Genomic DNA, 12431 nt, shown 5'->3' with positions numbered 1-12431 from the left:
TTACTTAACTACTTCTACTTGAGTAAGGATCATTATGAAAATAATATTATCCACAGAAGAGGTGCAGATTTTGCAATTAAAATAAATGTATAAATAGACTGCAGCAACTGACATTTTGTCAGAATCTCTAGTAAATTACATGCTATTTTGTTTAGTTGTCTGTTCAGAATTGTGGGAGAATTGTGATCCCTATTTGAAACAAACAAAAAATCATGATTCTCAATCATTTAAGAAGTTAGAAATATAATAACTTTTTTTGTCTAATTGACAGGTTTTATTATTGATTATTATTGCTTATTTATTATTACCACTTGCTTTTAATTGGCTGAGAAATCAAATACACTGCTGGACAATAACCAATAATTTAATATTTAGTTTTCCTAATGAGTTTTATGATTTGTTTAGCCTAATATATAACTTTTTGTTTTTATTTTTGTTTTTTTTTATCACAAAATAAGGCAGAAGTTATATTTTATTGCCTAGTACTGTATCTATTGCCAAGTGTAATAAATGCTATCGATTAGCACTGCATTATTCAGAATCAGATGCTTTTTTTATTGGCAGCGGCTATTTGCACTAAGTGTAAATAGCGATAGATTCTATTTACACTGTTAAAATAGCAAGATTTTCTGCTATTTATACTGCTTATTGCAAATAGTGGCAATTATCTGCACCTCAGTATTGTAGTACATTATAAAACAGTACGCAATAATAACGTACTGAGTGTAAATGATAATTTTAATTCAAATTTATTAAATGGATGCCACCTTATTGGGACAATAAAGCCCTCCCTACACCTACCTTATTACTTTATTTTCAACTTTTTGATTATTTCCTTCATTTTTATTGAAAATAAATGCCTTTCTGATGCGATATGAGATTTGAAAAGGGGAAAAAATGTTTGGCAAAAGGCGGGCGCGAACTCGGGTCGATCGCGTCAAAAAGCATGTGCCTTACCATCTACGCCACTGAAACTGATGTTGAATGAACTTGACTAACTCAATCACACGTTAGTGGGCGGAGTTAGTGTAAATAGCCTTTGCCAACAAGATGGGCTATTTGCACTTAGTGTAAATAGACACTCCGTTTTTGATTACCTGTAGATGACTTGGAAAAACACACACAAACCATAATGTCGCAATCATGCGTTTACTGTCTTCACGTTTCTTTTTATTCAGTTTAGCTACAGTAGAGATGGCTTTGGCCACAGCGATAGCTGGATTCTTACACGTCGTGACTCGTAAGTTACTTCTATGAGGCCGTTTCAGGGATATCCGGCTTCGAGTATAAATGAAACATACACTGCATGAGTGTGTTTACGTCTCATTCCTGACCGCATCACTGTCTTTACTGGATGTTTTTAGAGAATATTTGCACATATTCACATGCGATTGGATTAGTTAATCATATGCTGGACTGTCGTGATTTGGCTAATGCAGGACACTACTGAATGGTGCGCATCAGAGGGGATTTAGAAGTGGGTATACGGAATGCCGACTGATAAAGAAGTGGGTATACGCCGTATACCTGCGTACACCCTCCACTACACCACTGATTTGCATTTAAAGTTAAAACTAGCAAATAATATGAGAAAGAAATCAGCCAATATTTGACGTCCACATCAGAGAGAGACATGATCCATAAATACATAAAAATCATCTTCATTACTACTGCAAACAACACACTTCCAGCAGCTCATGTACCTACACACACACACACACTCGCACTCACTTTCTCTCTCGCTCTCACTTTCTCTCGCTCACACTCACACTCGCACACACTTTCTCTCGCTCTCACACTCACTTTCTCTCTCGCACACACTTTCTCTCTCGCTCTCACACTCACTTTCTCTCTCGCTCTCACTTTCTCTCGCTCTCACACTCGCACTCGCTTTCTCTCGCTCTCACACTCGCACTCGCTCTCACTTTCTCTCGCTCTCACACTCACACTCGCACTCACTTTCTCGCTCTCACTTTCTCTCGCTCTCACACTCACTTTCTCTCTCGCTCTCACTTTCTCTCTCGCTCTCACACTCACACTCGCACTCACTTTCTCTCTCGCACTCACTTTCTCTCTCGCTCTCACACTCACTTTCTCTAACACTCGCACTCACTTTCTCTCTCGCTCTCGCACTCACTTTCTCTCTCGCTCTCACTTTTTCTCGCTCTCACACTCGCACTCACTTTCTCTCTCGCTCTCACACTCACACTCGCTTTCTCTCTCGCTCTCACTTTCTCTCGCTCTCACACTCGCACTCGCTTTCTCTCGCTCTCACACTCGCACTCGCTCTCACTTTCTCTCGCTCTCACACTCGCACTCACTTTCTCTCTCGCTCTCACACTCGCACTCGCTTTCTCTCTCGCTCTCACTTTCTCTCGCTCTCACACTCACACTCGCACTCACTTTCTCGCTCTCACTTTCTCTCGCTCTCACACTCACTTTCTCTCTCGCTCTCACTTTCTCTCTCGCTCTCACACTCACACTCGCACTCACTTTCTCTCTCGCACTCACTTTCTCTCTCGCTCTCACACTCACTTTCTCTCACACTCGCACTCACTTTCTCTCTCGCTCTCGCACTCACTTTCTCTCTCGCTCTCACTTTTTCTCGCTCTCACACTCGCACTCACTTTCTCTCTCGCTCACACTCGCACTCACTTTCTCTCTCGCTCTCACTTTCTCTCGCTCTCACACTCACACTCGCACTCACTTTCTCTCTCGCTCTCACTTTCTCTCTCGCTCTCACACTCACTTTCTCTCTCGCTCTCACTTTCTCTCGCTCTCACACTCACACTCGCACTCACTTTCTCTCTCACACTCACTTTCTCTCTCGCTCTCACACACACTCGCACTCACTTTCTCTCTCGCTCTCACACTCGCACTCACTTGCTCTCACACTCGCACTCACTTGCTCTCACACTCGCACTCACTTGCTCTCACACTCGCACTCACTTTCTCTCTCGCTCTCACTTTCTCTCTCGCTCTCACACTCGCACTCACTTTCTCTCTCGCTCTCACACTCGCACTCACTTTCTCTCTCGCTCTCACACTCGCACTCACTTTCTCTCGCTCTCACACTCGCACTCACTTTCTCTCGCTCTCACACTCGCACTCACTTTCTCTCGCTCTCACACTCGCACTCACTCGCTTTCTCTCTCGCACTCGCACTCGCTTTCTCTCTCGCTCTCACACTCACACTCACTTTCTCTCTCTCTCTCACACTCGCACTCGCTTTCTCTCTCGCTCTCACACTCGCACTCGCTTTCTCTCTCGCTCTCACACTCGCACTCGCTTTCTCTCTCGCTCTCACACTCGCTTTCTCTCTCGCTCTCACACTCGCTTTCTCTCTCGCTCTCACACTCGCTTTCTCTCTCGCTCTCACTCGCTTTCTCTCTCGCTCTCACTCGCTTTCTCTCTCGCTCTCACACTCGCTTTCTCTCTCGCTCTCACACTCGCTTTCTCTCTCGCTCTCACACTCGCTTTCTCTCTCGCTCTCACACTCGCTTTCTCTCTCGCTTTCACACTCGCACTCACTTTCTCTCTCGCTCTCACACTCGCACTCACTTTCTCTCTCGCTCTCACACTCGCACTCGCTTTCTCTCTCGCTCTCACACTCGCACTCGCTTTCTCTCTCGCTCTCACACTCGCACTCGCTTTCTCTCTCGCTCTCACACTCGCACTCACTTTCTCTCGCTCTCACACTCGCACTCACTTTCTCTCTCGCTCACTCGCTTTCTCTCTCGCTCACTCGCTTTCTCTCTCGCTCACTCGCTTTCTCTCTCGCTCTCACACTCGCACTCACTTTCTCTCTCGCTCTCACACACACTCGCTCTCACACACACTCGCACTCACTTTCTCTCTCGCTCTCACACTCGCACTCACTTTCTCTCTCGCTCTCACACTCGCACTCACTTTCTCTCGCTCTCACACTCGCACTCACTTTCTCTCTCGCTATCACACTCGCACTCACAAACACACTCACACTCACTTTCTCTCTCGCTCACGCTCTCGCACTCACACTCACAAACACAAACACACTCACAAACACTCACTTTCTCTCTCGCTCTCTCACACTCTTTCTCTCTCGCTCTCACACACACACACACTCACTCACACACTCACAAACACACACTCACAAAAACATACACTCTCTTTCTCTCTCGCTCTCTCACACACACACACACACTCACACACACTCTCACACAAACATACACTCTCTTTCTCTCTCGCTCTCACACACACACACACACACACACACACACACACTCACAAACACACACACTCTCACAAACACACTCTCACACAAACATACACTCTCTTTCTCTCTCGCTCTCTCACACACACACACACACACACACACACTCACAAACACACACAGGTGATCTATTAAAGAGACAAACATCACACAGAACTGAAGAATAACCTGGAGAGTGACGACTAGACGAGTGCAGACGGTCAGACTGTTAGAATCTGGAGGAGCTGAAGAAGATAAACTCATCTCACCTCAAACTCACAGCAGAAACACACTCAAAAAGAAGAGTCACTGAAAGCCTTCAGTAAATGCAAAACATGAACCATTTATTACCATTCTGATGTCCATTCAGGTAAGAAGCATGACAAAGATATTAGAAGACGTGAACCAAACAGAGCAACACACACGAGTCCCATCACTCCAGATGTCAGGAATAATAATAATAATAATAATAATAATAATAATAATATTAATAATAACAATATCTCATGCCAAGTGCCTTTCATCTGTCTGATGTCAAGTAGTTTCCCTGCAGACGGCCTGCACCGAGGTTCACAGTCGGAGGTCTCACCGGGAGAGACAGACAGACAGAAGACAGTGAGCTCACATCTTTGGAATGATTCCCGCCAGTAAAGCTGGATGCAGAGGAAGGGGTCCTGACCCCATGATGACCCACATTAATGAAGCAATCGATTGAGCCCGAGAGCTGGAGTGTGAAGCAGCGCCAGGCTGAGACTCCAGCGCTCTCTCAACCACGCTTTCGCTCTGAACGAACACGGAGAACAAACTGGCGTCAGACTGAAGCGGCTGCATAGTGTGATGAGATCCTGAGCGACCGCTGGAAACAAATCTCTCACATTAGGACAAGAACCTGTTTGCACAGTTTTAGCTAATTCAGATCAGAATTAAATAAATGCATATCATGCTGCAGATGAATATTTTTGGCATTAGAGTAATTGGGAATGTGCTTAACAGTCATGAAAATAAACAATCGATGATTTCTCAGAAAACCATGGAAGCCCATTTCTGCCACAGGATAATACAAATTAAAATAAAAAAGGGAATTGCAAAGCTTTAAATCTCACAATTATGACTTTTTCCCTCGCAATTTTAATCTTACATCTCTCAATTCTGTATCTTTGTTTCTACCGAGGAATTAAAAAATAAGGGTAATTTCAATTTTTAATCTAACAATTTTTTTTCTCCGATTTTAAAAAGTTTGTACCTCACAATTTTAACTTTATATTTTGCAATCCTGAACAAAAAAGTGAGATATAAACTAAAAATTCCCCACTACAGAATAAAATATAAAAAAGGTCATTTCAACCAAGACTTTTTTTCCTCAGAATTGCAATATTATCTCAGTTCTGTATGTTTGTTTCTAATAAGGAACAAAAAATAAGGGTAATTACAACTTCTTATCTAACAATTCATCATTTTTTGCAATTCTGAAGGGAAAGAAGCGAGATATAAAAATTCCCCACTATACAAAAAAAAAAAAACAATAAAATGAATTCATAAAAAAATGAATTGTGAGTTTATATTTAGAATTGCAAGCAATTCTGAGCTCATATATCATAACTCTGATATTTATCTTACAATTCTGAGAAAAAAGTAAGAATTGCAGATACACAGATACAAATTTGAGAAGTCCAAATTGTGAGATAAAAAGTTGCAATTACCTTTTTATTTTTTTTATGCCATGGCAGAAATGAGTTTCCATAGAAAACAGGCTTCATTTTCTTTATGAAAAACATTTCTTTTGGTGATTTTGGAGTGATGTGGGTGTTCTTGAGCGGTACAAACACACCGAATCATTACACAAATAAAGCAAACAAGCCTGTTTTTCAGTCAATAAAGTTTTACTAGACATAGAGCAGCGTCTGAGAGACGTATAAAACACACACACACTGCTCTGATGCTCTTCACAGACTGTACCATTCAAACAGAAAACACAGCACAAATGAACGAACAGAGAAGCACCGCTGCGATCGCTCGAATCCGTAAAGCCAGGAGGAAATCAAAAGATGACGATGATGAAATGGAATCTGATTGGTGGGTTTTTGCATCAGTCGGTAGGAGGCGGAGTCTGTCATTGGCGGACGTCCCTGTCAGTCACGGAGGGGCGGAGCAACAGACGAGCACAGCTCGATCTCGCGTCTTTACTTCATAGATCTGCGTATAAAAATCATTTGGATAAAGTCTCTCGGGTCATATTCTGATTTTCCTATACCTGCGTATTTACAAACTCAAGCTGTAGTGACGGCCTGGTAAACATCTAGCGGATAAGTGCTAAGAAACCTCATGTACCTGGACAGAAATAAGAACGCATCATAACAGATAAACTCCGCTTTAAACCTGCCGTCCGAACACAGAAAAGCACAGGAGGAAGTCTGTGGTGGGGGTGAGAGGTCATGCAGGCAGATGGACACAGGAAGTGATGTAAACGGCCATCAGATAATGAACGGCTCAGCAGAAGAAGGTCTCGCTCAGACCAGAAGCACCATCGCTCCTCAGCTAAACACGCTCGTCCTCCTCTCCCTTCCGCGATATAATAGTTTCTGTATTTCCTTTATAATAAACTTAGTTAAGTACAATAAAGTAGAAAAATATTAGAGAAGGTATACACAGTTAGTGGTGTGTGGTCTGTAGTGACTGTGTTGTTTGCGTGTGTGTGCTGGGCTTTTGGAGCGCAGGCTTCTTTCAGGTCCTCCACCGGCTCCAGGCTCAGATGGTCGACGTTCTGTCCATTCCATCTGCGGAGAGAGAATTAAAAAACTATATATAACTTCCATATTCCCGGCTCATTTTGACTCGCCAAAACAAGCTTATAAAGGAGTCATAATTCAGTTTTTTCTCAACTAAAAAGCTACACGTCTCATCAATAAATTTGCATTGAGTGAATGAGCAAAAATTTCAATGTTCTCTGTTAGTACTACATTTACCCCCTTTTCATTAAATAAAAAAAAAACAGAAATTCTTTGAAATTTCACATTTTCACATTTAGTGGGATGATTCTGCGGCGTGGGATGATTCTGCACTGTGATTGGGTGGCGTGGGATGATTCTGCGCTGTGATTGGGTGGCGGGGGATGATTCTGCGCTGTGATTGGGTGGCGGGGGATGATTCTGCGCTGCGCTTGGTTAGCGCGGGATGACTGTGCTGTGACTAGGTGGCGGGGGATGATTCTGCGCTGTGATTGGGTGGTGCAGCATGATTCTGCGCTGTGATTGGGTGGCGGGGGATGATTCTGCGCTGTGATTGGGTGGCGCGGGATGATTCTGCGCTGCGATTGGGTGGCGGGGGATGATTCTGCGCTGTGATTGGGTAGTGGGATGATTCTGCGCTGCGCTTGGGTAGTGGGATGATTCTGCGCTGTGATTGGGTGGCGTGGGATGATTCTGCGCTGTGATTGGGTGGCGGGGGATGATTCTGCGCTGTGATTGGGTGGCGTGGGATGATTCTGCGCTGTGATTGGGTGGCGGGGGATGATTCTGCGCTGTGATTGGGTGGTGCAGCATGATTCTGCGCTGTGATTGGGTGGCGGGGGATGATTCTGCGCTGTGATTGGGTAGTGGGATGATTCTGCGCTGCGATTGGGTGGCGGGGGATGATTCTGCGCTGTGATTGGGTGGCGCAGGATGATTCTGCGCTGTGACTGGGTAGCGTGGGATGACTCTGCGCTGTGACTGGGTAGCGTGGGATGATTCTGCGCTGTGACTGGGTAGCGCGGGATGACTCTGCACTGCGCTTGGGTAGCGCGGGATGACTGTGCTGTGATTAGGTGGCGGGGGATGATTCTGCGCTGTGATTGGGTGGCGCAGGATGATTCTGCGCTGCGCTTGGGTAGCGCGGGATGACTGCTGTGATTAGGTGGCGGGGGATGATTCTGCGCTGTGATTGGGTGGCGCGGGATGATTCTACGCTGCGATTGGGTGGCGTGGGATGACTCTGCGCTGCGCTTGGTTAGCGCGGGATGACTGTGCTGTGATTGGGTGGCGCGGGATGATTCTGCGCTGTGATTGGGTAGTGGGATGACTCTGCGCTGCGCTTGGGTAGTGGGATGATTCTGCGCTGTGATTGGGTAGTGGGATGATTCTGTGCCGTGATTGGGTGGCGCGGGATGATTCTGCGCTGTGATTGGGTAGTGGGATGATTCTGCGCTGCACTTGGGTAGTGGGATGATTCTGCGCTGTGATTGGGTAGTGACATGATTCTGTGCTGTGATTGGGTGGCGCGGGATGATTCTGCGCTGCGATTGGGTAGTGACATGATTCTGTGCTGTGATTGGGTGGCGCGGGATGATTCTGCGCTGTGATTGGGTAGTGACATGATTCTGTGCTGTGATTGGGTGGCGCGGGATGATTCTGCGCTGTGATTGGGTAGTGGGATGATTCTGCGCTGTGATTAGGTAGTGGGATGATTCTGTGCTGTGATTGGGTGGCGCAGGATGATTCTGCGCTGCGATTGGGTAGTGACATGATTCTGTGCTGTGATTGGGTGGCGCAGGATGATTCTGCGCTGCGCTTGGGTAGCGCGGGATGACTGCTGTGATTAGGTGGCGGGGGATGATTCTGCGCTGTGATTGGGTGGCGCGGGATGATTCTACGCTGCGATTGGGTGGCGTGGGATGACTCTGCGCTGCGCTTGGTTAGCGCGGGATGACTGTGCTGTGATTGGGTGGCGCGGGATGATTCTGCGCTGTGATTGGGTAGTGGGATGACTCTGCGCTGCGCTTGGGTAGTGGGATGATTCTGCGCTGTGATTGGGTAGTGGGATGATTCTGTGCCGTGATTGGGTGGCGCGGGATGATTCTGCGCTGTGATTGGGTAGTGGGATGATTCTGCGCTGCACTTGGGTAGTGGGATGATTCTGCGCTGTGATTGGGTAGTGACATGATTCTGTGCTGTGATTGGGTGGCGCGGGATGATTCTGCGCTGCGATTGGGTAGTGACATGATTCTGTGCTGTGATTGGGTGGCGCGGGATGATTCTGCGCTGTGATTGGGTAGTGGGATGATTCTGCGCTGTGATTAGGTAGTGGGATGATTCTGTGCTGTGATTGGGTGGCGCAGGATGATTCTGCGCTGTGATTGGGTAGTGGGATGATTCTGCGTTGTGATTGGGTGGCGTGGGATGATTCTGCGCTGTGATTGGGTAGTGGGATGATTCTGCGCTGTGATTATGTAGTGGGATGATTCTGTGCTGCGATTGGGTGGCGCGGGATGATTCTGCGCTGCGATTAGGTAGTGGGATGATTCTGCGCTGTGATTATGTAGTGGGATGATTCTGTGCTGCGATTGGGTGGCGCGGGATGATTCTGCGCTGCACTTGGGTAGTGGGATGATTCTGTGCTGCGATTAGGTAGTGGGATGATTCTGCGCTGCGATTGGGTGGCGCGGGATGATTCTGCGCTGTGATTGGGTAGTGGGGTGATTCTGCGCTGCGATTGGGTGGCGCGGGATGATTCTGCGCTGTGATTGGGTAGTGGGATGATTCTGCGCTGCGATTGGGTAGTGGGATGATTCTGCGCTGCGATTGGGTAGTGGGATGATTCTGCGCTGCGATTGGGTAGTGGGATGATTCTGCGCTGTGATTGGGTAGTGGGGTGATTCTGCGCTGCGATTGGGTGGCGCGGGATGATTCTGCGCTGCGATTAGGTAGTGGGATGATTCTGCGCTGTGATTATGTAGTGGGATGATTCTGTGCTGCGATTGGGTGGCGCGGGATGATTCTGCGCTGCACTTGGGTAGTGGGATGATTCTGTGCTGCGATTAGGTAGTGGGATGATTCTGCGCTGTGATTGGGTGGCGCGGGATGATTCTGCGCTGTGATTGGGTAGTGGGGTGATTCTGCGCTGCGATTGGGTGGCGCGGGATGATTCTGCGCTGTGATTGGGTAGTGGGATGATTCTGCGCTGCGATTGGGTAGTGGGATGATTCTGAGCTGCGATTGGGTAGTGGGATGATTCTGAGCTGCGATTGGGTAGTGGGATGATTCTGTGCTGCGATTGGGTAGTGGGATGATTCTGAGCTGTGATTGGGTAGTGGGATGATTCTGCGCTGCGATTGGGTAGTGGGATGATTCTGCGCTGCGATTGGGTAGTGGGATGATTCTGCGCTGCGATTGGGTAGTGGGATGATTCTGAGCTGCGATTGGGTAGTGGGATGATTCTGTGCTGCGATTGGGTAGTGGGATGATTCTGAGCTGCGATTGGGTAGTGGGATGATTCTGAGCTGTGATTGGGTAGTGGGATGATTCTGCGCTGCGATTAGGTAGTGGGATGATTCTGCGCTGCGATTAGGTAGTGGGATGATTCTGTGCTGTGATTGGGTAGTGGGATGATTCTGAGCTGTGATTGGGTAGTGGGAAGATTCTGAGCTGTGATTGGGTAGTGGGAAGATTCTGAGCTGTGATTGGGTAGTGGGATGATTCTGCGCTGCGATTAGGTAGTGGGATGATTCTGCGCTGTGATTGGGTAGTGGGATGATTCTGAGCTGTGATTGGGTAGTGGGATGATTCTGTGCTGTGATTGGGTAGTTGGGGGACTGCGCTGTGATTGGGTAGTGGAATGATTCTGCGCTGTGATTGGGTAGTGGAATGATTCTGCGCTGTGATTGGGTAGTTGGGGGACTGCGCTGTGATTGGGTAGTGGAATGATTCTGCGCTGTGATTGGGTAGTGGAATGATTCTGCGCTGTGATTGGGTAGTTGGGGGACTGCGCTGTGATTGGGTAGTGGGATGATTCTGCGCTGTGATTGGGTAGTGGGATGACTCTGCGCTGTGATTGGGTGGCGTGGGATGATTGGGTAGTGGGATGATTCTGCGCTGTGATTGGGTAGTGGGATGATTCTGCGCTGTGATTGGGTGGCGAGGGATGATTGGGTAGTGGGATGATTCTGCGCTGTGATTGGGTAGTGGAATGATTCTGCGCTGTGATTGGGTAGTTGGGGGACTGCGCTGTGATTGGGTAGTGGGATGATTCTGCGCTGTGATTGGGTAGTGGAATGATTCTGCGCTGTGATTGGGTAGTTGGGGGACTGCGCTATGATTGGGTAGTGGAATGATTCTGCGCTGTGATTGGGTAGTGGAATGATTCTGCGCTGTGATTGGGTAGTTGGGGGACTGCGCTGTGATTGGGTAGTGGGATGATTCTGCGCTGTGATTGGGTAGTGGGATGATTCTGCGCTGTGATTGGGTAGTTGGGGGACTGCGCTGTGATTGGGTAGTGGGATGACTCTGCGCTGTGATTGGGTGGCGTGGGATGATGCTGCACTGTGATGGACCGTACCTCCTAAGGCATGCTCTGTCATGCTGAGGCACAGAGACTCCAGCGTGGGGTTGATCTCCAGATCTGTCCCCGGAACTTGGCATTCTGGGAATGAAAACAAGAGCATGTGATCAATGGCAGGGTGAGTCTTGTGTCCAGTTTACAGAGGCAGCGTGTGTAGACGCTGCACGGCATAAATGGTTAGTATTATGGTTTAAAAGGCAGAAATGTGAGGTTTATTCTTGTGTAAAACTTTTGTCAAGACTGCTATTATGTAAAAATGTAGTGACAGTGTAAGTCACCCACCCTTCTCTGTTCATTTAAAATTTGGAAGTCATTGTTAAATGTTAATTTAACATTTATGCACAGTGCTGCTATTTTTGTGTTGTTCGATGGTTTTTAATATAAAACTGATGAAATGATTTCAGTGTGTATCAGTACTTCTTCCAGGACATATTAGCAGTACAGTAATAACACTGATAACTGTGGTCACTATAATCATGTTCTCAAGTTTTCATATCGTTTCATCTCTACTCTGAAAGGCTGTGTGTTCATCTGTATGGATATGATAAAGCTGAAGCAGCGTCTGTGGAACAGGAAGTACCTTGTTGCTGGAACAGGAGCATTGTCTGAGGAGACGTGTGAACAGGAAGCGAATGAGTTCTCTGCACCGAACTTCTGCTCTGGCTCGGCATGCTGTTACTGCCTCCTGGATTCCCAAACCACAGGTTCTGAAACACCATCACACACAGCCTGTCACTGTCAGTCGCTTGAGAATCAGGTCTGGTTGAGAGTTTAGAGTTTATTATCCAGTAAAAGCTCTTTTACTGTAATTGTAGAAACGTCCAGCTTCAGTGTCTTTCTGCTGTCAAATCTTGACTGATTTTGATCAAGTAAAGGTCAGAATAACTGC

General features: G+C 47.0%; 1 protein-coding gene across 3 annotated transcripts in view; it reads right to left on the bottom strand.

The window, feature by feature from the left end:
* Positions 1 to 5192: 5192 nt before the first annotated feature.
* LOC306851578 (protein Smaug homolog 2-like) overlaps positions 5193 to 12431 on the bottom strand; it is a 28235-nt gene continuing 20996 nt past the window's right edge. For 2 of the 3 annotated variants that reach the window (XM_079387924.1, XM_079387925.1), the window contains exons 11-13: positions 12123 to 12249; positions 11540 to 11623; positions 5193 to 7005 (exon numbers count right to left, since the gene is read on the bottom strand). In XM_079387924.1, coding sequence (XP_079244050.1) covers positions 6977 to 7005; positions 11540 to 11623; positions 12123 to 12249 — 240 coding nt within the window. In that variant the 3' untranslated portion in view covers positions 5193 to 6976. The remainder of the gene's footprint in view (positions 7006 to 11539; positions 11624 to 12122; positions 12250 to 12431) is intronic. The other variant, XR_013782518.1, reaches the window with a different exon arrangement.

This window comes from Barbus barbus, assembly GCF_936440315.1.
Source record: "Barbus barbus genome assembly, chromosome: 31".
NCBI lineage: Eukaryota > Metazoa > Chordata > Actinopteri > Cypriniformes > Cyprinidae > Barbus > Barbus barbus.
Note: the sequence above shows the minus strand (reverse complement) of the source record. Positions and strands in the feature narration are given on the sequence as shown.